At 31.2% G+C, this 26980-nt stretch overlaps 1 protein-coding gene and 1 non-coding gene across 3 annotated transcripts; one reads left to right on the top strand and one right to left on the bottom strand.

Moving 5' to 3' along the window:
- Positions 1–229: 229 nt before the first annotated feature.
- LOC115879438 (uncharacterized threonine-rich GPI-anchored glycoprotein PJ4664.02-like) lies at positions 230–26980 on the top strand. Of its 2 annotated transcripts, XM_030896272.1 has the most exons (7): positions 230–579; positions 1778–1875; positions 14900–15026; positions 23014–23170; positions 23366–24481; positions 26294–26416; positions 26703–26980. In XM_030896272.1, the coding sequence occupies exons 1-7, from the start codon at positions 568–570 to the stop codon at positions 26957–26959; spliced, it is 1890 nt and encodes a 629-aa protein (XP_030752132.1). In that variant the 5' UTR covers positions 230–567; the 3' UTR covers positions 26960–26980. The 2 variants fall into 2 exon arrangements, with proteins under 2 accessions (XP_030752132.1, XP_030752133.1); XM_030896273.1 differs by lacking the exons at positions 230–579; positions 1778–1875 and having other exon boundaries at positions 14903–15026; positions 23014–23174.
- Trnaw-cca lies at positions 26158–26229 on the bottom strand. The gene has a single exon. It is a non-coding gene; the product is annotated as a tRNA-Trp (tRNA).

Genomic DNA, 26980 nt, shown 5'->3' with positions numbered 1-26980 from the left:
CGAAAATATTAACCGATAGACTAACAACAAAATCTGACGGATACCAAGCAAAAGAACAAGCAGGCTTCAGAAAAGGATACAGTACAGTTGACCAGCGACCCGAGCAGTACAGCGTAATTGTCCCTTAATAACTCCTGGCATAATAATGAAATTACCACTCTGAACCAACAACAATCGGCAACTCAAGCTCAATTGGTCGCCGGACACTAACAAACATCTCCTCTCTGCAATTATTTTATTAAAATGGATTAAACAGATGACAGATGATAGAGGCTCACGCATACACATTACACCAATCGGCATACAGTAAGAGAGATGAAATATATGCCTAATAATATCATTAAAACAAACACAGCGGGTCTCTGTTCATTCAAGAGTTGCGAGCAAGGCTTTTTCTCATAGATTAGCTTGGATTAGCTGAGTCAGATGCAAAAGATAAGATTGTTTTGTCCTGCAGTATTTTTTTCAAGACATTTTTCCCATTGGTAGTGGCTTTAGTGTACGCTTAGTTATTTTGTTAGTAGTTTAGTTAAAAAGTGATCGTATATCTATGGATATTAAAGAAGAATGACTGGAAAGGTAAATCAAACGAAAATGGACAAAAAATTATAATTAAAAAAATATATACAGTCATCTACATCTGTGTGTAGCTCCTAAAATAAAAAAACTCGGGAATTTTGTTTGTTTAAATACCGTGCAAACGTAAAGTATGTACTAGGATGTATTTCAGGAAAATATTTTAATTTCTACAGGGTGGCTCAAAATACTGTGAGTGGATCGGGGTGATTTTTTTTAAACGGAACATCCTGTATATTATTGCATGTTTGGCTTCCTTTACATAATCCTAAGACATGAGCAAATAGATTTAGATAGTTTCAGAGATATTAATATTACAAATACAACAAAAAAAAGAATATTTTTTGTATTAAGAGTATTTCAAAATTTTTAAGGGTTTTGCAGATATTTGCGGTATGGCTTCGTATGGCTCTTTCAACGGTAAAATACGAGAGAAAAAAATTATTGAGTGGCTTTGATAAAAATTTACTATGGAAAATGCCATATGAAATATAAAACCGCGAATATCTTCGAAACCGTTAAAAATTTTGAAATACTCTGAATACCAAAAATGTTCATTTTTTAATTCTCCATCTATTGAAAGAATAATATACAGGGTGTTCCATTTAAATAAACGAAGAAACATTATTTTATATTTTAGAAAGTTTGACGTAGAATTTTGAACACCCTGTATGATATAAGATTACGATATTTATAGCAAAGTAATACCGTAAATACCAAATATAATTTTGATTTCAGGATAATTCTTGTATTTTTAATATTTTTCTTAACAAAGCCTGAAAATATATTTTTTATTTATTTAATAATATCTCTGAAACTGTCGAAATATATTTACTCATATCTTAGGACTATGTAAAGTGATCTGAAAGGAAGCCAAAAAAGAAATAATATACAGGGGGTTCCATTTAAAAAAATAGTCCCAATCCATTCACACTTTTTTGAGTCACTCTATAGAAGTTAAAATATTTTTTTTGAAATACATGCTCGTACATACTTTAGGTTTACACTTAAACAATATTCCCAAGTTTTTTATTCTAGGAGCTACAGATTCCCGACGCACTATTGCCGGACACCCTGTATACATGAATTGTAATGTTAAATAAATAAATAAATTTAGTAGAAAATAAAATATATGTAAATATTGCTATTGAGTGATAATTTTCTTTCTTGGAATTTAAAAAAGTGTTGTTTTGTGTTCCAGGTTAGTGTTCTTGTGTTTTCGTTTTTCTTGTATGTTGTTACCAATGTGTCAGCATGGAAAAAATTATTGGGAGAGCATATTTGTCAGAAAGAAATCAGGTAAGTCCATTAAAATTATGTTAATTTTACTTTAGCAACCTTTTATTATTAAATAACACTTTATATCTTGATTTAAATCACTGCACCCTGTAAAAAAGTCATTTTAACGCCTAGGCATAAAAGTAAAGCACTTTTACGCCTAAGCACAAAAGTACGAAGATATATTATTAAACTGACAAAAAGTGTCAAATTCAACGAGCGTAACCATAGTTTCTCGATATATAATTACATACAAAATGTATTTTATCTAGTAGTATTATTTTTTATTTTTAATAAAATAATATACAGGGTGGCGCCTCTCATTCGCCACGGAGGCTCCAAGGAAAACGACAGTTTGTATTGAAATGAAATTTTGTGAGCATATGTAGGTTAATTCAGAGCACTTTTTAAAAATATAGAGTTTTACAGGGTGTCCCCAAAAAAAGTTACAGATCAAAGTTGTATTTTTTGTAATGGAACACCCTATATATTAATTGATTTTCGGATTCTGGGAGATAAATAAAGGTGAGTTTTACCAGAGAAGTATATGACTAAAATGTAAGGTTTTTGACATATTTAACATTTTCTAAAAATGAAGAAAAATTTTTAAATTACAATAAAAGCTACCTAAATTGGAATTTACCCGGTATAGCCTAATATGTAGTTAAATTAACCATTGTACTTTAAATCAAATTAAAACTTGATCTAAAAAGTTATACAGGGTGAGACAAAATTATTATTGCACATTGGTCACCTTTAAAAGCATGTTACTCTTTTATTTTAAATGGAACACTCAGTATATTATTCCGATATTCAATGGAGAATTCATGTCTCTTCAAAATACTATTAAGGTTGCCTACCCCTCAAACAAATATTTTCCTAGATATTTTCATTTACATGATTTGATCTGAGTAAATCCTTATTATTTGATAAAATCTAGGTGGCTGTGATATGTCTGACGTTGCTTCAACATAGCTGTCTAATTATTAGTCCAACTTTAACAACTAGTTATCATTTTGTGTCAGTTAAAACAAAAAAAATTCTCAGAAATTTGCTGAAAATGCAAACTTATCCTCATCAGAGAGAATTGACATGATTCTATTAGTTGTTGAATGCAGTGTGCATTCACCAATTAATAGAATACTTAAATGCTCCTGATTTTATCTAGTCTGTTTTTTATGGGGATATGTTAAAGACAGTGTTTACAAAACGCGACCAACTATTGTCGACAACGTGAGAGAAATTACTGTAACTGCTTTTCGAGGTAGAACTCCACATACGCTTTTTAAAATGAAAAGATCCTCTTGAAAAGACAATCGTTTTATGCAGTTAACAGGAAAGGAAGCATTTTGAGTATTTGATTGATTTCATTTTAGCTAATTTTTGTCACATAATTATAGTTTTATATCTAGTTTTAATTCTGTAATAATTAAAATATGTTGTTTCTTTTTATTACCGTTGAATATTTTACACTACAATCGTTAATTTTTCTTAAATTAACAAAAGGTATATCACACAGCCCCGTAGATTTTTTCAAATAATAAAGATCCACTGACGCAAAATCATAAAAATTAAAATATCTAGGACAATCTTTGTCTAAGGGGTAGGCAACCTTAATAATATTTTGAAGATATATAAATTCTCCATTGAACGCCGGAAAAATATACTGGGTGTTCTATTTAAAATAAAGGAGTAACTTGCTTTTAAAAGTGACTAATGTTCCATATTAATTTTGTCTCACCCTGTATAACATTTCGGGTCAAATTTCAATTTGGTTTAACATACAATGTTTACTGTAATTAAATATCAGGCTATACATAGTCAACTAAAATTCAGGTAGATGTTATCGAAATTTAAAATTTACTTTTCGTTTTCACAAAATATGAAATATCTCAAAATTCTTAGATTTTGGGTATATGCTTCTTTAATAAAACTCACCTTTATTTTTTTCCTAGAATCAGAAAATCAATTAATATATAGGGTGTTCCATTAGAAAAAACACAACTTTGATGTGTAACTTTTTTTGGGGACACCCTGTATAACTCTATATACTTTTATAAAATGCTTTCAGTTAACCTACATATGCTGTCAAAATTTTATTTCGATATAAACTACCGTTCTCCTTGGAGCTTCCGCGGCGTATGAGAGGCGCCACCCTGTACTATTGTAAAAACTTTTATACTTTTGTAAAAAAAATATACTTATGCATTAACATAAAAATTCAATGGTCTAAAAATCTATGGAAACAAATTTCTTAGTAGCTAGCTTTCTGAATTTTCCTAATCATCAAAATTCATTTAATATTTGAAGACATGCAGCAGTGGGGTTCTATAAGCTCCGTAGCAAGAAATTTCTTGCCTAACTTACCATATTTTAAGCCGATTGCTGAGTCACTGGAAAGAAAATATTTTTACAGAATCGCACTGCAAGACTTAAAGCCATAATACTCTGAATCTCTGCGAAACTCAATTACTGCATAAGAACAATTTTAAATCAGATATCGATTAAATCTTCACCCTGTACAACTTTAATATAAAACATAAATATAGCTATTACACTACGATATGCATATGCATACCCTAGAATTAGTATTTGCTACTGAGGCTATATTGAGCAATTTTTAATGTACTTCAGATCATAAACACAGTTTTTTTGAGAAGTGTTATTACAATATTATTATTTTTTTTTGTTAACATGACCGAGGTATAAATTAATATTAGTCAACTAATATAACACAGCCTTGGGTGTAGATAACTACTTTTGCAATCACAACATGCACAAAGTAATAAGCATGTTGCTTTTAATTCAGTTAAAACGTACACAAAATTGAATATAGTACGAAATACTACAAACACTGATTAGTATTTTATGATGTAATATGGTTCTTTAAGTACTTTCTGTCCACATTCTTGTGGTCAGTGCGTAGTTGTAATAATACATGCATTTTTTGAAAATTTTAAATTTATTCCTTATTAGGAATGGTAGCAGTTTTGTGTCGATCGTGTAAATAGTCTTTTCAATTAAATTGTTTGAGTATACAGGGTGGCGCCTATGTAGGTTAACTGGAAGCATTTTTTTAAAATATATAGAATTATACAGGGTATCCCGCAAAAAAGTTACGCATCAAAGTTTTGTTTTTTCTAATGGAACACCCTATATATTAATTGATTTTCGGATTCTAGGAAAAAAATAAAGGTGAGTTTTATTAAAGAAGCATATACCTAAAATCTAAGGATTTTGACATATTTCACATTTTGTGAAAATGAAGAGTAAATTTTAAATTTCGATAACGGCTACCTAACTTTTAGTTGACCTTGTATAGCCTGAGATTTAATTACAGTAACCATTGTATGTTAAACCAAATTGAAATTTGACCCGAAAAGTTATACAGGGTGAGACAAAATTAATATGGAACATTAGTCATTTTTAAAAGCAAGTTACTTTTTTATTTTAAATGGAACACTCAGTATATTTTTCCGGTGTTATATCTTCAAAATATTATTAAGGTTGCCTACCCCTCAGATAAAGATTTTCCTAGATAATTTAATTTTTATGATTTTGCGTCAGTAAATCTTTGTTATTTGAAAAAAATCTAGGTGGCTGTATGATACACTTTTTGTTAATTTAACAAAAATTAAAGATTGTAGAGTAAAATACTCAAGGGTAATAAAAAGATACACGTTTAAAACATATTTTAATTATTACAGAATAATAAACCTATAATTATGCGACAAAAATTAGCTAGATGAAACCAAATGCTCAAAATGCTTCCTTTCCTGTTAAAGTAACTTTTCATTTTAAAATGCATATGTGGAGTTCGAAAAGCAGCTACAATAATTTCTCCCATGTTGTCTACACTAGTTGGTCAAGTTTTGTAAACACTGTCTTTAACATATCCTCATAAAAAAATCCAGACTATATAGATAAAATCAGGAGCATTTCAGTATTCTATTAATTGGTGAATGCACAATGCATTCACCAACTAATAGAATCATATCAATTCTCTCTGATGAAGGATAAGGTTGCATTTTCGGCGAATTTCTGAGAATTTTTTTGTTTTTACTGACACAAAATGATAACTAGTTGTTAAAGTTGGACTAATTAGACGGCTATGTTGAAGTAACGTCAGCTATCAAACTGTCGTTCAACTTGGAGCCTCCGCTGCGTATGAGAAGCGCCACCCTGTATATATTTTATTTGCTAGACATTTTTTATTTATGCTAATATAAGAATAAGTGCATCCGTAAACCTACTCTAAACTATGTAGTTACAACTGCTGACGTACATAGATATGTCAGGTATTCAGATACCTAAGTAGATTTCAAACCTACATCTTCTGGTAAATGCTGGCTTTGTTCCAATAAATAACAGCGAACATAAACAAATGCAATCTTGTTCTCCGGCAACAAAACGCTCAGAGAGTATTGCACAAAACAATAGGTGATTTTTTCTGCAGTTTGGCTCGTGTACAGAACTATCGTGATATATCAGAAACGTTTTCTTTAATTTCAGGTAAAAAACGTTTATTTTGTTAATGCATAATGACGTAATAGCTTTGGATGTAGGGTACTCCGGAGCGATTAAAAATGAATGAAATAGTGTTGGGGCAATAAAAATTATTATTTTTCAATACAATAGTGTTCAATTTAGAAAAGGAATCATCATTTTTGAGCTTACTCAACCATTTTGGGACAACTATTTGGGACCCGCAAAATATTATGCTATATCCAATTATGTACAGGGTGGATCAAATTCGACGCTTTTAAATGGAAACACCCTTTTCTATAGGAGATAGACGAAAACCAATATTGGTGTCTGGACCTTAATTTTCATCAAAACATGATGGTGAAAACCGGACATCAATATCTTTTACCGTTTCGAAGTTACGGGGTGTTTTTCAAAAATGTGCATTTTTAACAAATCGCTGTAACTTTTTTGCTATGGAAAATTTTGTATTTCTATGAAAACATTTCCAAAGCACCTTTTTACGTAGAATTTAATGGTTTAAGTATAGTTTTATTAAAATTGATAATTTAAGAGTTATCAACAGAAAAATTGATTTTTTATTTGGGACACCCTCTATATTTTTAATTAACTGTAAAGAATTTAAAATTACTTTTCCAAAAATATAGCACACTTGATATTTTGTTATAATCCCCTTCGAAATACAGAATTTTTAAAAGTTCGCCACTTTTAACTAGTAGGCTTTGGACCCCATTGATGATATGCCCTTAATGGAACTCGAAAACATATTTTTCAGCAAGACGACGCACCGCCTCTGAACGCTGAAGCTATCAGCAAATTTTTGCAGCTTATTTCAAGAATAATTGAATAACTAACCAAGACTCAGCCGTTGGCCGTCGAGGCCGCCTGACTTAGTGCCCATGGACCTAATCCTATGGATATATTTGCGGAAGAATAAAGGTTCCTTATTCCGTATAATCTAGACAAGAATTAGAAATACTTAGCAGTTATGAGAGGGTATCTTTCACCCCTACTGAGTTTATGAATTCCGCGAGAAATGTTCAAAAACTGCCCCGTCTGTCCATAACAGAAGACGGTCGATATGTCGAACACCTGTAGCAAAATCTCATGACTTGGTTTGCTATTTATATTTATTGTTATTAGATATAGTTTAAATGTGTTGATGTTGGTTAAATATATTTTAAATTGTTATAAAATTCTGCATCTCTCATAACAAATATTATTTTCGTTTTAATTGATGCTCACAGCTTGAATTTTTTGCATTATAGCCGGTGCCTTTCAAAGCCTACTCATTTAAAGCGGGCAAATTTTTATATACTTTATATCTCGAAGAGGAATCGAGCAAAATATCAAGTGTGTTATATTTTTGTAAAGGTAATTTTAAATTATTTTCAATAAACTTAAAATATACAGGGTGTCCCATATAAAAAATCAAATTTTCTGTTAATAATTCTTAAATCATTAATTTTAAAAAAATTATACTTAAACCATTAAATTCTACGTAAAAAGGTACTTTGGAAATGTTTTCATAAAAATACAAAATTTTCCATAGCAAAAAGTTACAGCGATTTATTAAAAATGCATATTTTTGAAAAACACCCCGTAACTCCGAAACGGTAACAGATATCGATATGCGGTTTTCACCATCATGTTTTTGACAAAAATTGAGCTCCAGACACCGATATTAGTTTTTGTCTATCTCCTATAGAAAAGGGTGTTTCCATTTAAAAGCGTCGAATTTGACCCACCCTGTACAGAGAAATTGGGGGTGCAATTTAATAAAACATTAAGCATTATCATAACTTTTATGGGACACCCTGTATACAACAAAATATTTTAGGATATGCACCATTTTAAACCATACAACATTTGTACAGATCTTTTTTTCATATTTTTGTCAACAACGACGATAATGAACTTTCTCGCACTAATGCGCCACCCTGTATATTTTCCAAAGGGGCACCTAGTGGCAGCAAATCTTTTTATATTTCTTTTAAGGAACCTTTAACCTCAATAACAGATATAAAAATACTTTATGCATATTTAAGCATTTTTTAAAACTCAAGATTAAAATTTATTTTTTTCTGTTGCACTATAATAATAAGGCTCTGGAAATTATTGTTATTGAATACATATTGGTATTAAAGAACTGGACAAATCGCAAGGTCATAATTCATATAGAATAAAAATATGAAGTTCATTAAGTTTTGGAATAAGTATGAAATTATGCAGTTTAATTTGTAATAGTCAATTTAAAACGGAAATTCATATAAAATATATATTCTGGAAAAACACCCCCGCACTATTCAGTAAATTATCTATAATAAAGTTATGACTATTTTTAACAAATTTGAAGATTTTACACATTTATTCAAAAAAATGTTTTAAGTTAGAAATTTTGCATAATTGCTGAATGTATGTGTAATAAGAATGTACATATAAGTATAATTAGTGGAAAAAGTTAAAAGTTTAAGTTTTTCTACTAACTGAAAATTACTACTACTAATTTTGATGTTCTATATGTTTACATTGAAACTAAAAGAGCATACTTCTATGCTAATTGAAACCACTAATTTCGAGGTTCTGAAATATGCGGTGTAAGAACCTCAAAGTTCCTATACCTATGGACTTATTGATTAACTTCAGAAAGAAAAATAAAACATTACTGGCCTGGAGAATACTACGCATCAATAATTGACAAACAAAAGATAGATAATCAATTAACCAAGACAATACGCCCTCTTACACCCATGATGGTGTCATTTATAAATTTCATTCTCCGTATTTGCCAGATTTAGTTCCTAGCAAAGTTTATACCAATTCATTTTTTTTTTTCGGTGATAAATAATAAATTGCACTCAATATATATTACACTGGTGGTTTCAAAATTTATATTAAGCAATGTTTGTTCGTATAAATACCTACATATTTTGCTGGAAATTCCTGTACCAGTCGTCAGTCGCGGCGACCAGGAAAAAAGTATCTTCGGTATAAATTGGGTAAGAACGTGAAAACGACATGGAAAAAACTGGCGTACCGTGTCTATATTCACACGCGACAATCTTTAGCGAAAATTGCGAAAACGGTACCACATAATGCGTACTCGTTACGATTATTATTTCATTCTTTTCCACCAAATTTCTAATTTAAGCCAATTTGTAATATCAAATTTAATTAGAACGTTTGTAACTAATTAGCAACATTAATTATACAAGAAAATTAATTGTTTTGTTAAATAGTTACGAATGGTTGTTATAAATAGCGAAATACGTTAACGTAGAATACTCCCTAATCAATAAATCATATTGGTAAATATTAGTAAATTTTAACATTACACCGATTATATACATAATTTAAATTACATACCGATCTGGTCATTGTAAACGCGTGGTCTGGATTTTAACGTGTAAAACATTGATGTAGAGAGCTTTATGAAAAATCAAACGTATTAAAAACAAATAAAAGTTGGGTTCAAGCATTTCTTCTATGCAGTATTGCTGGATTTTGCATCAAAATTTCAAACCGCACTTGTACGAAAAATGTTGCATATAGGATTGGAACTTTAATTTTCATAATTAGTTACGGCATTTTACTACATCTGTAATAGACTATATTTAGCTTAGATATATTCTTGTCTTCATTTCAGTAGTATAAATGAAAGTTTTTAAAATAGATTATTTTTTTCAGCACACATTTCCTACGAAACTTAAAAACTGACAACACTGTATGCCGCTTTTGAATTTGTCTCTTTGTCTGTCAACCGGTTTTTATATTTATTTCTGTCGCATGCATTAAAATTTAAAATACAGACCACGCAGATGAAGTGTCCAGGATGGTATAAATAAATAATAAAGTGGCTCACCCCCTATAACTTTTTTATTTCTTCAGATAAAAAAACGAGATTTGGTATGTTAGTATATGACATAAATTAGAATTGATTGACGTATTCAGTTGTTTTGGTCACTTCTTGTTTCACCGGAAATGACTACAACTTTTGATTTTTAAATGGCATCCTCGGTATTTTTTTACTTTATTCGATTGAAAATGACATTCTGAATAGAATGACATATCATATGTCAACTCTTGACATTCTCGATTAATAAAACATCGTATTTTAAAATTCAATCTAGAGTACCTATAGTAAAAACAGTAATTCTTAATCAAGGAGCCTTGGAAAAATAGATTTGATCGTTTAATGTTTTTAGTGTCTTGTGGCCAGTTAGAAAATGCTCAAATCGTATTTTTAATCATATCTCAAAGGAATGAGAGTGGCTCATTAGCATATTTGGAAAAATCATTATTGTACGAATAGTTTGATACCCCACACTTGGTATTTCGAGTCAAATTTTCGTTACGAACCGCAAGTTACAATTTCAAATAAATCATATGCGAAAGTGTCAAAAGTTGACATATGATGTGTCATTCTATTCAAAATGTCATTTTCTATCGAATAAAAAGTTGTAGTCATTTCCGGTGAAACAGGAAGTGACCTAAAACAATTGAATACGTCAATCAATCCTAATTTATGTCATATACTAACATACGAAATCTCGTATTTTTAACTGAAAAAAATAAAAAAGTTATAGGGGTGAGCCACTTTTGAGACGCACCCGGTATAGATCAAGCAACAATAATTGAAAGAGTTGGTTATTCCAATTTTAGCTCATCTGGTTGGCAATACATTTAAAAATTTCGAATATTTAAATTTTACAGTTTATTAGAAAATTATTACAGATTAGAAAATTTTACAGAAAATTAAATATGATTTGATGATTGATGAGTTTTTTGTACGAATATTTCTGTACGCACATCGTAAAAATGGAAAATTTTTAGACTACCCTGGTATATCAATGTGTACAATGTATAGCAGTAAAAATATCATGTATATATCAACTCTGAAAATATCGATACCCTGAAATATACGGTATCGTACAATCTAAACTCAATTACCTCTACGAAATCTAATAAGAGTATCTGTTACAAATCTCACATCAAAGACTCCGATCGTATCAATTTCGCAACAGAAATTTGCTTAGAGCATAATATTTCAATTAAAGGGAACAGCAAAAATAAAAAAAAAACACAAAAATTACACGCCACAGAGCTCTGTAATTAATTCGGCATGATTTTCGATCTGCGATTTACGCGTACAATTAGGCTATACGTTGCCAAATAGATCTAACGTCAATCTGATGATGGGACAACGATAAAAAACGAAACGTTTCGATAGCTAACCGGTGATTTTCTCGAATAGCCCGAACAATGAGACACAAACACGATCCTTGGTCGCAATCGCGATAAAATGTATCAAATCGTTTCGACACAGTTTGGTCTTTAGTATATGTGTGTCTAAAAGGTACTACATATAGAGTTTTCCAACGATTTTCTAATGACAGAGATATCATTGCACCCTGATTCTATATCTTCTATACGGAGCAAAATTCTCAAAAATCTACCGTAATAAGGAAGTACAAAATAAGTAAATAAATGTAGATACCTCAAAAATTTAAAAAAAAATGCGTTCTCTAGAATTCCAATCTCGTCGTTCGGTACAGCCGATCCGTACAAAGTTTATGATGCTCTTTCACCTAATAAGAATGAGCTTAGTGCCGTACTTTTACTTTCAAAGTGGTACTGCAGCACGCGTACCTTATAAGTACGTGTAGAGCATGGAATTCCTTTAAAAATATGCCCAGATTTTGCAGACGATACTGTCTCAATAATTGAAAAAACTGACCATCGCATAAAAACAATTCTGTGAAATTATACTTTATATTTTTTATTTAGCTTATTCAACCACTAGCGTGTACAAATTAATCATTTGTAATGGTGATGATAAAGCAAAGCAAGAATCTCCATTAACATACAAACTGGATAAAATTTTCTCACATTTATGTCAGCATGAGAAAAAACAATATGGCGATATTATTATATAACTTGGTAATATTTGAGGGGTAGTTTCATTTCGTTGGAATTTGACTTTCGAAAAATCCGGTTGCCAGAAATAAGCTTTTTACGTCAAGCAGTTTAAGCAGAATCGTGGTTAAGAAATTACTCAACTTTTTGGAACACCCTGTATGATTTTTTAAAAAATTTCAAAATATGTAAAAAAAACCAAATAAATTATGCTTGTCCAAGCGTTTTCCCGAAAGACTAACCGTTTTTTAAATAACAAATATTGTAATATTTGAGGGGCGTTTTCACCCTCTTGGAATTTGAGATTCGAGAAACCCCTCCTTATCGAAAATCTACACCCCACAGTCAATCAGCTTCAAACGTCAAGCAGTTTAAGCAGAATCGTGATTACTCAATGACCAGATTTTTCGAAACACCCTGTATACATTTTTAAAAAATATTAAAATAACAAAATATGTAAAAAAACAAAATAAAATATACGTGTTTAAGCGTTTTTTCGGAAACTTGACCGTTTTTTAAATAGAAAATATTGTAATATTTGAGGGGTGGTTTCACCTCCTTGGAACTGGAATTTCGAAAAATCCCTTCTTATCGAACCTCTACACCCTAGAATCAACCTGTATGCCAAAATTGATCTTCTTACGTTGAGTGGTTTGAGCAGGATCGTGATTAATCAGTGAGTCACTAAAGGATTTTATATATTAGTATAGATTAATTTATTTTTATTTCCTAAAATGTTTTGATTAAAAGAAAATATGTAAAATTGGGCAACTCTGTGCCGGTCAAGCTTAATGACGTGACTAAAAGTGTATTTGGTATGAACTGTACTATCACAAATTTACAATTAAATGACCTACATTTTATTCATTTACTTCCACAAATAGTAGTATAATTTACTTCTCTAATAATAATGTAAGAAAAAAAGGAAAACATACGAAAAGCAACAACTTTGATAATGAATAATATACCACAGCAAATAAATATGCAATTGGGTGGACAAGACAACATGTTAGGAAATACCAAGGTCTGCTAGCTGCAATGTCGAACTATTATGTGCAGTGATATAGATTTTTTTTTCTTAATTTCTGTAGTATTATGTATACCGGACAGGTTGATTGATATACCTGTACTTCTGGACAAAACTAACCCAATAATTCATGAAAATTAAGTAATTACTTTAACAGAAACTTACTTTAAATGTTCTTTTTTATGGAAACTTATAAATTTAATTATACAAACATTTTGATCAAAGGAGCCGATAAAATATTATATTATTTTAATTAATAATCAATAAAATAATAAATTAATATATTATATATATATATATATATATATAAATAAAAAATTAATTTATATATATATATATATATATATATATATATATATATATATATATATATATATATATATATATATATATATATATATATATATATATATATATATATATATATATATTAATCGGTTTAAAACGTTCTACGTCTTCCGATGCCATCTCTCCATGCCTGTCTGTCTCTCCATGCACCGTCTCCGAGAGATCTTTCCTCCATAAACGTGTCAATCCCTTCCTGCCAACTTCTTCTCGGTCTACCCGGTTTTCTTCTTCCTGCAGGTTTCCAGTTTATAATTTGCTTTGGGATTCTTATTTCTGCCATTCTTTGGACATGCCCGTACCATATGAGTTGACTGTTCTTTATGTCGTCCACTATCGTATGTTTAACTTCCATAATCTCTCTTATGCGTTCATTAGTTATTCGTTCGAGTCTTGATTTGCCTGCTGACCTTCTCCAAAAATCCATCTCTGTAGCTTCCAGCATTCGTTTTGTTGTTTCCTTAATTGGCCAGACTTCACAGCTGTACGTGGTTATACTCTTTATGATGGTATTGTATATTAGAGTTTTGTTCTTGCTGTTTATGCTTCTGTCCCACAGTATCCCATTCTTTACCGTGATAGCATTCCTTCCAAGTTGGTTTCGTTCTTTAATTGCTGTATCCAACAGTCCATCATTTGTGATTTGCATACCCAAATATTTGTATTTTGTACAGCACTTAATTTTCTTCCCTTCTTCTAGTATTAGATCTTGTTGTTCTCCTCCGATACACATATATTCTGTTTTGTTAGTATTGATCTCGAGTCCCCATTTCTGATATTCTTTTATAAGCTTACGTGTCATATAATTTATGTCATCGTAATCTTGTGCTATGATCACCTGATCGTCCGTGAAGCAAAGTGTGTAGAGCATGTTATCCCCTATGGGTACTCCCATATTTCTACATTTTTGCTTCCAACCTTTGAGAACTTGTTCGAGATATATCTTGAACAGTGTTGGTGAAATACAGCACCCTTGTTTCAGACCTTTGGTTCCATTAAATCCTGTTGTTAACTTTTTAATCATAACTTTCGTTATTTCTTTCCTTAAAAATCAACAAGAATATTTTATCGACATCAGAACAATGAAATACGTATAAAAGAAACATTGTAACAGAAATTATATATCCAGTAGCTCAGACAAATCAATACCAATTTATGTAAAAAAATGTGAATAATATTAATATTGAATGCATGCCATATGAGAAAAGCTGCACAAGTCAAAGAATGTGATAGAAGTGTTTAAATAAAGCGTTTTTTTTATTATGGTTTCAGTGAGCTAACACCAGTGGAAACGTGGGAGCTGAAAAACAAAACGGTAAGGACATACAAGTGGTGCCTGAACGTACCACCAAGATGCTCAGAGTACCGAGTGAGGCCAGTCAATGAATCAAAAATAATCGTAAGTCAATAACAATTTTTTTTTCAAAATGTTACGCTACCATAAAGACTTCGGCGTCTATTCTGGCTTTTGTGGCCTTCGAACGATTACGTGGTCCAATTGATGCCAGTGGCCTGATCTGGGATGTTTCCAGGTACCTTTAAACTTGTCCTTCAACATGAACCACGTATTTGTGATGCAAAGATTATATTCTGAGCATGTTGTTAATAAGCGTTCACCATTGCTATTTACGTTTCCTATTCCATGTTTTCCCAATACGTCAGGCCATATTTCCTGTTGTTTGCCGACATGGGCTTTAAAGTCACCTAGCAAGATGATTCGTTCGTGCTTTGGAATTCGTTGGAGAACATTTTGTAGAGCTTGGTAAAATTTATCCTTATCCTCAATTTTAGCGTCTAGGGTGGGAGCATAGACACTCATGATGTTGACGTAAATTTTGTCTGATATAGGGTACCTTAGGGTCATAAGACGTTCGGAGACACCAATAGGTACTTCTGTTAATTTGGTGGCGATTTTGTTTTTGATTGCAATGCCTACGTCATGAATTCTCCTGTATATTGCGGGGTGACCCTTTCAAAAGAAGATGTAATGTTCCTCAGTGATACTACCTTCATCCGCAAAGCGGGTTTCGCTAAGAGCGGCAATATCTATATTTAATCGGTGGAGTTCCTGTGAGACCAGTGCTGTTCTTCTCTCTGGTAGATTTGAATTTATCTTGTCCAGTAGAGGTTGTAGGACATTTTCCACGAAAATTTAAAGGGGATTAACATGCAAAATGAATGGGAAGAAGCAGCTAACAATAGAACTCAATTTTCGGTACGAAATTTCCAACAGTAAAATGCAACTAGTAAACTGCTTCAGAATGAGAAACTCGACATCATTGAGTCCACAAAAGCTCTAAAAGCTATCGACGACTATTTTGTCAAAATAAGGACTGACGACCATTTTAGAGAAATATTAGTGGATGCTGCATAGCTGGCAGAAGAGCTGGAAATTGAAGCAGTTTTTACTAATGACATTAGAGCTTGTCCCAGAAAAAAAAAACTAGACAGTTTTTGTATGAATCAGTGGATGAGCCAATTTTTGGATCCACAGGAAAAGTTTCAAATCGATTTTTTCTTTGTTGTCCTGGATACAATCTATGAGGCTCTCCAGGAAAGGTTTGACCTGGTAAAAACTCACTCGGACTATTTTTCGTTTTCATACGACTTCACAGTTCTCAGGACTATCAACGAGAGGAAATAACAAAGCATTGTATGGATCTTCATCTCTATTTAATGGACAAACGTGATATTAATGGCCTAGAGCTTCGGGACGAGATATTAGCTCTATTTGCTCTAATACCACCAGATAATGCCGAACACTTCAGTTGTCCAAAACAAACACTAAAATATTTAAAAATTCACGATCTGATTGGAAACTTTCCAAATATTTACTCTCCATAAGAATCTTATTAACGCTGCCGGTTTCAGTGGCAACCGGAGAGAGAAGTTTTTCTAAACTCAAAATAATTGAGAATGTCCTGAGATCAAGTATGACACAAGAACGATTAAGCGGATTATCTTTAATATCTATTGAGCACGAAATAGCGAACAGTCTAAACATCGACGATTTTATTTCAGACTTTGCCAAAAAAATAGCAAGAAAAAAGTTTTAGTTTTGTCCATGTTAGGAATTTTGTTTCTCACGATTATGTCTATGTATTTATTACGAATTTTGTTTTGTTAATGATTTATAATAATTTATATTACCTAGTTTTAGGCGTTAGTTTGGCTAATGTACCTTATAATGTTTTTTTTTTATTCTTATTAGGTACCATTTCTTACCATCTGTGGCACAACTTTCATTTTTTTTTTTCACACCTGTTTTTTCGGATCAAACTTCGCACTAATAAAAAAACGATTGTCTGTAATCTTTAGTCATCAGTGTCATATTTGTGATGCAGAAAACACAGTTATATGACAAATTTTACAACTACGCACTATAATATGATCTAGAATTACGTATAAATAAAAGTAATAAAACATATAACTTTCCTTGTACGCAACAAAACGCAACAAACTAGTTATAGTGTCAAGGGTGATAAAGCCGGTATTTTGTTTAAACAAGAACAATTTCTCTAACGCAAAATGCCGAAGAAAAGAAATTACGTGATATAAATTCTTAGTTGAGCATTTTTATCCTTCCACGTGAGTGTCGAATGTGATCAGAATAAACAGCAGATGTCGCGCGAGATTGAATTTAAAACATTTTGTTGCATAATTGACACAAAAAAAGTAAAAACCTGATTGTTTGAGTTAATTCAAAAAGCAGGAAGTAACTCTTAGAGCACCCAGAGACGCTCAGTTCTTCAGCACAGGTTGCACATAGTCCAAGAGCCGGATGCAAAAACATGTAAGAGTTTTCTGGAGGCTCAAATCTTCAAAATCGATTCTACTTTAGTGTTAAAATGAAAAGGTACAGTCAGCAGTTCCAAAGTAACTCAAAATACAACTGTGGTCATTTTTAAGAATGTTTGTTTGTACTCTTTTGGACTTGAACCATTTTGTCTCTGAAAATAATTGAAATTTTAGATATAAGACTGTCTTTAATTAAAAATTGAACCTAATATGAAAATAAGATTCTAGCGAGAAAAAATCATATTTAAAACTGAACCTATACTTATGCTTTCATATTTTGTAATCTTCTATTTCGATCCAATAACAAATATTTTCTTAATTTCACTTCACCAAACGTTAATAACCGTAATTTGGAAGGAAAAGAACAGAAATAACTAAGTCTATTAGGCAATGTTTGTTTTCTAATAATGCTTTGTATCGAGCGGGTTACAAAATGTGGCATTTTTTGCTCGAAACGTGGTCAGTGGTATGTAAACAAAAAGGAATTTTTGCTTCTGAGGTCAAGGTAGATTAATAAAATTTTGTATTACACAGAGAATATAATATGAAGAGCAGACTTACTAAATGCATTTTGTCCTTCTTTTTAAGATTTTCAACCAAAGATGGCATTACAATCTACATACACAGAGTTAAAATCTGATGCCAGAAACGCCGTGTTAAAAAAAACCTTAGACTTTCTATGTGCTGTATGTCCCTTGACGATAGATAAACAATCAACAGAAGTATGTCCTTTTGTGCTGTGGACATACTGCTCTTTGTTTGTCATTGCCAGATGAAGAGTCTTTTTTTGTACCTACTACAACTTCTCCATTTTTTAAATAATACTACTTAAAAGGAATCTATTACGAGTAGAAAAAATATTGTGCTGGGTTGGCGTTGGTTTCTATATAATTTGACAAATAAATAAAGCTGTCTCTTTAGTTGTCAGTTTTGAGTCAATATTTTTTAATTCTCTTTCGTGTCGATTGCCGATTGAATTGGAGCCAGAAATGGCTTAAAACGAAATAAGTAAATTACCAACATTCAGGCTAAGGCGACAAACGCCGTATCCAAACTACTTCCATTTAAATCCCGAATAACTTATGAAAAGGAATACAAAAATTTTCAAAAATGGAAGCAATTAAAAAACGTGCGAGAAGAAATAAAGTTTTTAACCTATCCTCGCTGTTAAAGTATCATTTAATCTACCCTTGCGGTTAAAGTACTATTTTATCTACTATTTTTGATAGATATAAGGCAATTTTAAGAGTTGCTGTGGAAAAAATAAAGAGAAATTTCACGTTTAAAGGACAGTCAAGAATTTTTTTTTAAATTTTTTCAGATATCATCGAAACTAAATTTTTCACATGTAGGTGTACTATTTTTATGATTTTTATCCATTTTTCAAATTTAGTAGTTTCTCAGTAAGTTTCTTGCAAAAAGTGTGGCAGTTTTTCTTTGTGTTCCAAAATTTGAAAAAATGGGCAAAATGCATCTAAAAAGTCTGCTCCTGAATTGTGAATAATGAACTTATTCTGATTCTAAAAATACGTAGTAGTTTGACAGACATCCTGTATATGTATTTCATGCGTATTATAAATTGAATGTAAAAAATGTTATATTTAACATCTCTGGTTAATAAAATAGGTGTATATTGTTATAAATTATTAACAACTACCCGGATTTCAACAGATTTCAATACAGTTCACGGACTTAAGCAAAAACGGTCGAATCAGCGTGATTTGCTCTTGAGCTATATCAGATTTTTGCGGTAAATTGAACTTTTTTCTTCTTTGTCTCGCTTTTTTTAGGGCGTTGGCACATTATTAACCGGATTTGTACTTTGGAATGTAAAGTTTTATAATTTCTGTCATTTTTAACTACCTAGTTAGTTCTTGTAACTTTTTACTCACTTAATAACAAAATTACGACCAAAATTACAACCCAAAATATGGGCTGTCCCAAGGAGAAACACAGTAATATACATAATCTATCTATTGCTGTCGTAAAAATTTAGGTTTACAGCAAAATAACGAAGATACAGACTAAAAAAAACAGTATCTTAAATGTAATCGCTATAACACAGCAAATTTTACTCTTAATTTCTCACAAGACACGAGAGTCACAAGGATAATAAAAACATGGCAAAATGGACAAACAAGGCTAGTTTATGACATTCTTTTGGCCATTTCACGGTTCTCTCACAGAGACAGATCAAACTACATATTAAACGTATGTAATTATATACAGCTTGCTAAAAAATTCATGAAAATAGGGCTAAAAATAACAAAAATATATCACTTTAAATTTTACCAAAAAATTTTCCGTTGCGTTTTTTTTGCATCTGAGTATAGTAAAAAAATCACATAATATACCATGTCGCAGATAACATTTCGATGTTTTGTTACCTGTCTCGAGAGAAAGTACCTACGGTTGTACTCATACGTATATCATTGAACAAAATCTCCCAAAGGGCTGTTGAAAAAAAGCCACTGCCATTAAATGGCTACGGTCCAGCTACCTCGCCTTGCGGTGACTAAGAAAATCCCATTTTTTCGGGTAGTACCGCTTTACATAATCTCGTTTCGCATTGTTTTCAGTACTGCAATAAGGTCGACATTTGTCCAGCGGAACTTACGGGCAAGTTTGAACGACAATAAATTCATTATTTAATTATGTTTTCTCCGATATCGAAGGTTAATCCGTTTAAATTATCTGGGGAACGAGTGGTTAAAAGGAAAATAGATTTTCCTGTCTATAATAGGAAAAATCGGCTTGAAAAGCTTGTTTTTCAAGTTATATAGGAACTGGTAGATTTTGTAATTAATGAGGTTTTTCCTCATTATACAGAACAGGATATAAATTGCCCTGGGCATCAGTCAAGAAACAGAAAAATATCATTCAGTTTTAAGTAATACATGTCAATAAAAAAAAGAATAAATTCGGGATATTTTTATTTTTTTAAATTAATCTTAATTTTTTTGCGAAGAAATGATGATAAAACAGTTTCTGTTGAACTTTTGTGAAATGTGAAGAAAAAATGTGAAGAACACCGCACGATCAGCCTTATGTGTCACACACTTAAGATCTTTCTCAAAGTCATCCACTGCAGGATTTACAGAAAATTAGAAGAAGATATAGCAGATACTCAGTTTGGCTTTAGAAATGGTTTCGGTACTAGGGAGGCTTTGTTTGCCTACAATGTCTTAATGCAGCGATGCCTTGATGTCAAATAAAATGTATATGCCTGCTTTATTGACTATAATAAAGCATTTGATAAAGTAAGACACAAGCAACTAATAGAAGCGTTAGAACGAAAAAATATTTATATATTTCTCTAAGACCACGATTTTAGCGTCATCTTGAAAAGATATAGAGATAGGGAGGCTATAACACCTTATAGAACAAGGTTGCCGTTCACCAACCTACCGATTATAAATTTTTATACCAACCTGTCCGTTTACTTTTGTTATTTTTCTTTAAACACTTCCTATATTAATTTATTCCTCAAAAATCGTGTATAATAACTATTCAGATTACTCATTACCAGGGCAGGTTTCACAGGAAACTCTGTATTTAATGAAATCATTTTCTAATCACTTTATAATAGACATATTATATTGACTTTTAAAGTTATACCATTCGCTCTAAAAAAAACTCCGTCTCAGTAACCTTAGAATTAACCCTATCAGCATGAAGGAAAAAAACTGACAAAAATTGGTAAATACAGGGTTGTTCACCACATACGACACGGAGTATTGTAGCTAAACGATTAGATTTTTACAAATTGTAAGTTTTGAGTTCGTTGAAGGACTATTAGAGCTACAATTTAAAAATATTTTTACAAGATACAGAGTGTCCCAAATAAGTAAAAAATATCATAGTTGTATTTTTTTAAATAGAACACCCTGTATATTAGGGCATAGAAATATTATATTATTCTATTTTTGGATTCTACGATTGCAATAAAGGTAAATTTGATTAAGGTTTATCACACTTAAACCTTACCGTTTTTGAAATATTTTCAATTTTAAGAAATTGCAGTAAAAATTTTAATGCCTCATTTCTCCAAGGGTATCAAAGTTTTTAATACTAAATATTTACTGAAGATTATTTATTGATCAGATATTATGTTGCAATAATAAAAATTTTACTACCTTATACAGAGTGTCCAAAAATTTATATTAAATAATTACTAGCTTTAAACGGCAATAACATGTTTAAGTTAAATGGAACACCCTGTATATTTTACGTGAATCATATGCGAATTAATTGTCTATCAAATTTTATTATACCATTTTTTACCTATCTCTGCAACTTTTCGTAGAAAACGCATGTTCTTATAATTTAGACCTCATTTATCACTATACCCATGGAATATTGACATTTCAGGTTTTTTTTAAGCAACATATATGCACAAAATGTACAGGTGGTAAATATTGCAAGCCTATTGGTATACCAAAATAACTATTTAAATCTTTATAAAAGGGTATACGAATTAAATATACCACCATTATTTCCGACCAAAAATTAGTTAATTACATACTTTTAAATTGTTTTAATTAATAAAGTATTCTAAATAAATGTGGATTTGGCTCAGAAATCAATATAATAATAAATTATGAAAATAAACGTCTCTGTTTTTATAAATCAGCATTCGTCAAAAAATGAAATAAAATTTATAAGGCGTTACTTTTTACCACACTGTCTAATACACACACAAAATTCAGTTTTTTAGTATTTGGAGCAATTATTATTAATCAACATAAACAGTCAATTAATGTAGTCTGAATACTGGGATCATATTAATTGGTCCTTTTTAACAAAAATATTTAAACAGTTTTTTTAATTTTTTTTTATGAAATAAGCGATCTATATCGACAATATTAGTATCTGTACTCTCGGAAAATTTGTTACATCTTTAAAAATAATCTAAAATGTCAATATTCCATGGGTATAGTGATAAATGAGGTCTAAATTATAAGAAAATGCATTTTCTACGAAAACTTGAAGAGATAGGTAAAAAATTGTATAATACAATTTGATAGACAATTACATTGTGCATCTGATTCACGCAAAATATATAGGGTGTTCCATTTAAATTAAACGCACTATTGCCGTTTAAAGCTAGTAATTATTTAATATACATTTTTGGACACTCTGTATAAGGTAGTAAATTTTTTATTATTGCAACACAATATCTGATCAATAAATAATCTTCAGTAAATATTTAGTATTAAAAACTTTGATACCCTTGGAGAAATGAAGCCTTAAAATTTTTACTGCAATTTCATAAAATTGAAAATATTTCAAAAACGGTAAGGTTTAAGTATGATGAACCTTAATCAAATTTACCTTTATTTTAATGGTAGAATCTAAAAATAAAATAATATACAGGGAGTTCCATTTAAAAAAATACAACTATAATATTTTTACTTAGTTGGGACACTCTGTATCTTGTAAAAATATTTTTAAATTGTAGCTCTAATAATCCTTCAACGAACCCAAAACTTACCATTTGTAAAAATCTAATCGTTTAGCTACAATACTCCGTGTCGTATGTGGTGAACAACCCTGTATAGTTAATTCTAATTCAATATCATTTTAAGATGATGAACAATACAAGGACAATTGAAGTTTGTTGCGATGGCTTTGAAGAACACCATGGATTCTGTTTGAGCTCTTGCGGAAGCTGTGGCAATGGTTTTTGCAGGCACGGCATTTGTGAATGCCATCACGGATGGCAAGGAATGCATTGTGAAACTCGTAGGTACAAATTTTAACTTGTCTAATCCTAGAACAACATATAGAATTCAAAGTACAGCGTGAACATTTTATTTTGGTCCACTTGACGTACTATTTGTTTTAATTAATATATATATTATTTAAATAATTACATTTTTAACATAAAATCAAACAAAATAAAACATTTTATGCAGTTTACATATATTTATGTTACAGCACTGACCAAAAGTGATACTAAAAACATAGAGGACGTTTTCATGGAAAAAAGCTACAGTATTTTAAACCAAACGTTGAAAACTGAAGAATCCATATCCACAACTAGTGTTTCAAATGAAACCAGATGGGTTTCTTCAACTTTAGTAACTGATATTTCAATACCAATAGGAACTAGTACTGAAGAAGTAACTGTTCCATCAAGATCAATACAGATTTCAACTTCGCTAAGTACAAATACTGTAAAAGATGCTATTTCAACAAGCTCAATAATAGGTTTTTCGACTTTTTTCGATACTAGTACTGAAAAATCAACTCTCTCTTCAAGATCAACACAGATTTCGACTCCACAAAGTACTAGTAGTGAAAAAGCAATGGTTACAACTAGTTTAACAAAAATTTCAACTCCTTTAAATACCAGTACTGAAAAAGAGAATATTTTAGAGATTTCAACAGAAACTATACCATTCCCTCACCAGAAAACAAGTTTTTCCCAATCAACCAGTGATGATAATTCATTTAATACAATTATAACAAAGCCATCGTCAAGTTTATTTACTACAAGTACCTCATTTTCGTACAGTAAAGAAAGTACTCCTACTCAATCATTACACACAAGTACGCCTAAATCTCAGTTCACAGAAAATGGAAATGAAGGTGACATTGATTACAGAGAATTAGGTGGTAAAAGTATTGAACTGGATTCATCTGAACTGTTCAACTCAGAAGAAGTTGTAGTCTCAAGCACGATTAGACCATCAGTTCAGGCAGAATCGTCAGAAACCCTACTAAAATCACTGTCTAGTGACGAAGATCAGTTAAAGAAGTACAAGTCAGTGTTCCTGGCAAATATAATCGATAGATCCGATGTCAGGAAGCACCATACTGTCCAGGGGGATGTCAGTGACCACCATGACGTCACTGAGCAGGATCCCACAGGGAAAAATCTGATATACAGTGTGTGCGCTGCTTCAATAACTACTGGAATTATTTTAGTGGTTGTCATTGTTTTTGTGGCTTTGAGGAAGAACAAAAAAAGAATGGGGAAGGATGAAGAGAAGAAAGATGTGGCAACCGTGGCTGTATATACAACCAGTATATTTCATACACCGCTACCAGGTATGAAGCATATGTACAGGGTGGCCCGAATTCGACGCTCATCATTGGGATTTCGGAAACCGTAAGAGATACTGGATCGGTTGAATGGAGGCAAAGTTGCGCAATTTGATGCTCAATAAAATGCCGTATTGCATTTTATTTTTATTTTTTGCATAAAATATTCTGGTGATGGAATTTTCTGTACGAAACGTTGGCAAATATCAAAGTGACTATATAGAGTGTTTTAAGAGTGATGAAAAGATTTAATTAAATTGAAAAAAAATTTCAGGCCCGTATTTAAAAAAAATAAGGTTAGGAGCTTAGTAAGGAGCAGAAAAAGTGGCCATGAAAATGTCTTTTTCATTTTACCTTATCTTAACAAATAAAGCCAGGAAACAATAGAAAACAGAATTGAAAATTCCGTTTTTTTTTCAAATATATTCGGAAGTATTCGGAATTTTTCAAAATGCAATACGTCAATTTATTGAACATCAAATTGCGCAACAATCTCCATTTTACCGATCCTGTATCCCTTACAGTTTCCGAAATCCCAATGATGAGCGTCGATTTCGAGCCACCCTGTACAGGGTGTCTTTTTTTCGTGTGTTTTACAAGTTCTTTATGAGTAGAGGACAAAAATGCGGTTTTCACATTAGATACCTTTTTATGAAACTAAAGAAGCTACACACAAATTTGTCCTAGCCCCCGTAGTGCCTCTGATATACTGTGAATTTAAAATTGCGCCATTTTTCGTATCTTTATAACTTATCGAAAAAAGATGAAATCTGGAGGATACCCTGTAAGTTATTTATTATTTTATTTGCTTTTTATGATATTTCTAAAGATATACCGGGTGCTATACTTCACTAACTTTTTTAATTTTTCAGATAAAAAAAACGACATTTGGTATGTTAGTATATGACATAAATTAAGATTGATTGACGTATTCAATTGTTTTTAGTCACTTCCTTTTTCACCGGAAATGACTGCAACTTTTGATTTAATGGCACCCTCAGCATTTTTTTACTTTACTCGATAGGGTGTCATTTTCTATCGAATAAAGTAAAAAAATACCGAGAGTGTCATTTAAAAATCAAAAGTTGTGGTCATTTCCGGTGAAACAGGAAGAGACCGAAAACAATAGTGAGCCACAATGGTGAGCCACTTTTGAGACGCACCCGGTATAATATACACTATAATAAAATTTGACTTAGAATAAATTATTTGATTCTTTTGACTACCCTATAGTACCGGCCACCTATGATAAAAAAACATAATTTAAGTTAATTTTAGCATAAACTCAGCGAAAAAGTATTTAAACCATTGAATTCTACGTGAAAAACTCTATAGGACAGAATTTTTACCTTTTCGATAAGTTATAAGATAACCAAGATACGAGAGGGGAGTCAAAAAATGCAACAATTTCAAATTCACCCTGTATGTCAGGAACTAAGATGGCTAGTACAAAAAAAAGTAGCACAGTAATATGAAAACCTTATCTTTATATGGCTACTCATAAAAGAAAAACCCAAAAAACAAAAGAAATGAGACACACCCTCTATGTACAAACTCTAAAAATTTAATTTTTGAATGCTTTTGATCTAATTCGTTTAATTTATCTCTTTAAATATAGCGTAAAGAATTTATTAGACAACACTAATATTAAAATACGATTTAAAAAAAAATAAAAAAGTTTTTGACCCCGACGTGATTTGAACACGCAACCTTCTGATCTGGAGTCAGACGCGCTACCGTTGCGCCACGGAGTCTTGTTGGAATTGTTTGCAATACCTGTATTTGAACAGTTTCTATCTGATTTTTATGTTATTTCAGAACCGCCTAGCTTTGAAAATCCTTCATATATAACTGCGACAGACAGAAATTCTTGGAAAAATCCAATAGAATCTATAGAAGTTCGAGATATTTTGCCATATCCTTCAAGAGATTGTAAAACAGGTAAGAAAATTACATAAACACCTTATTAATTCATTTATTTCTCTAACATATTACATTTTTTTCTCTTTTGTTTTCATCAAACGTCAAAAATTGACAAAATTAATATAACACAATTGTTGTAAATATTTCACAAGTCTTCTAGAAAGATTAAAAACTGTGTTAAAAATTAGAAGTCGCTTTTTTAATGGAACCTTCACCATTTTGTCAATAATTAATAGTATATCTATAAAAAAACTTAAAAAACGTTGCTGTTAAGCTAATTAAAAATGTTTTTGCTTTTCTCTAGAATTCAAAACATATCTCTACGATCATCCACCATCCACAGGTAGCTACAGGGCGTCGTCTAACATAGATGCTCTATCACAGTACAATAATTCAAGAAAACTATCTTTTACCGGAACAACAGTTCTTGATCCGGTTTATGATGAGATACCAGGTAACGAAGAAGAATATTCAGTGCCTAAAAAATCGTATAGGCCTGTGCCTAGGGAGGCGGATAATTTTAATTTGTACATGAACACATGTAGAAGTACGAAATTTTAATCAATAAAAACTACATTTTAA

The sequence above is a fragment of the Sitophilus oryzae genome, unplaced genomic scaffold (genome assembly GCF_002938485.1).
Source record: "Sitophilus oryzae breed Bouriz unplaced genomic scaffold, Soryzae_2.0 scaffold_1576_pilon_pilon, whole genome shotgun sequence".
NCBI lineage: Eukaryota > Metazoa > Arthropoda > Insecta > Coleoptera > Curculionidae > Sitophilus > Sitophilus oryzae.
This window is presented reverse-complemented; position numbering and strand designations above follow the sequence as displayed.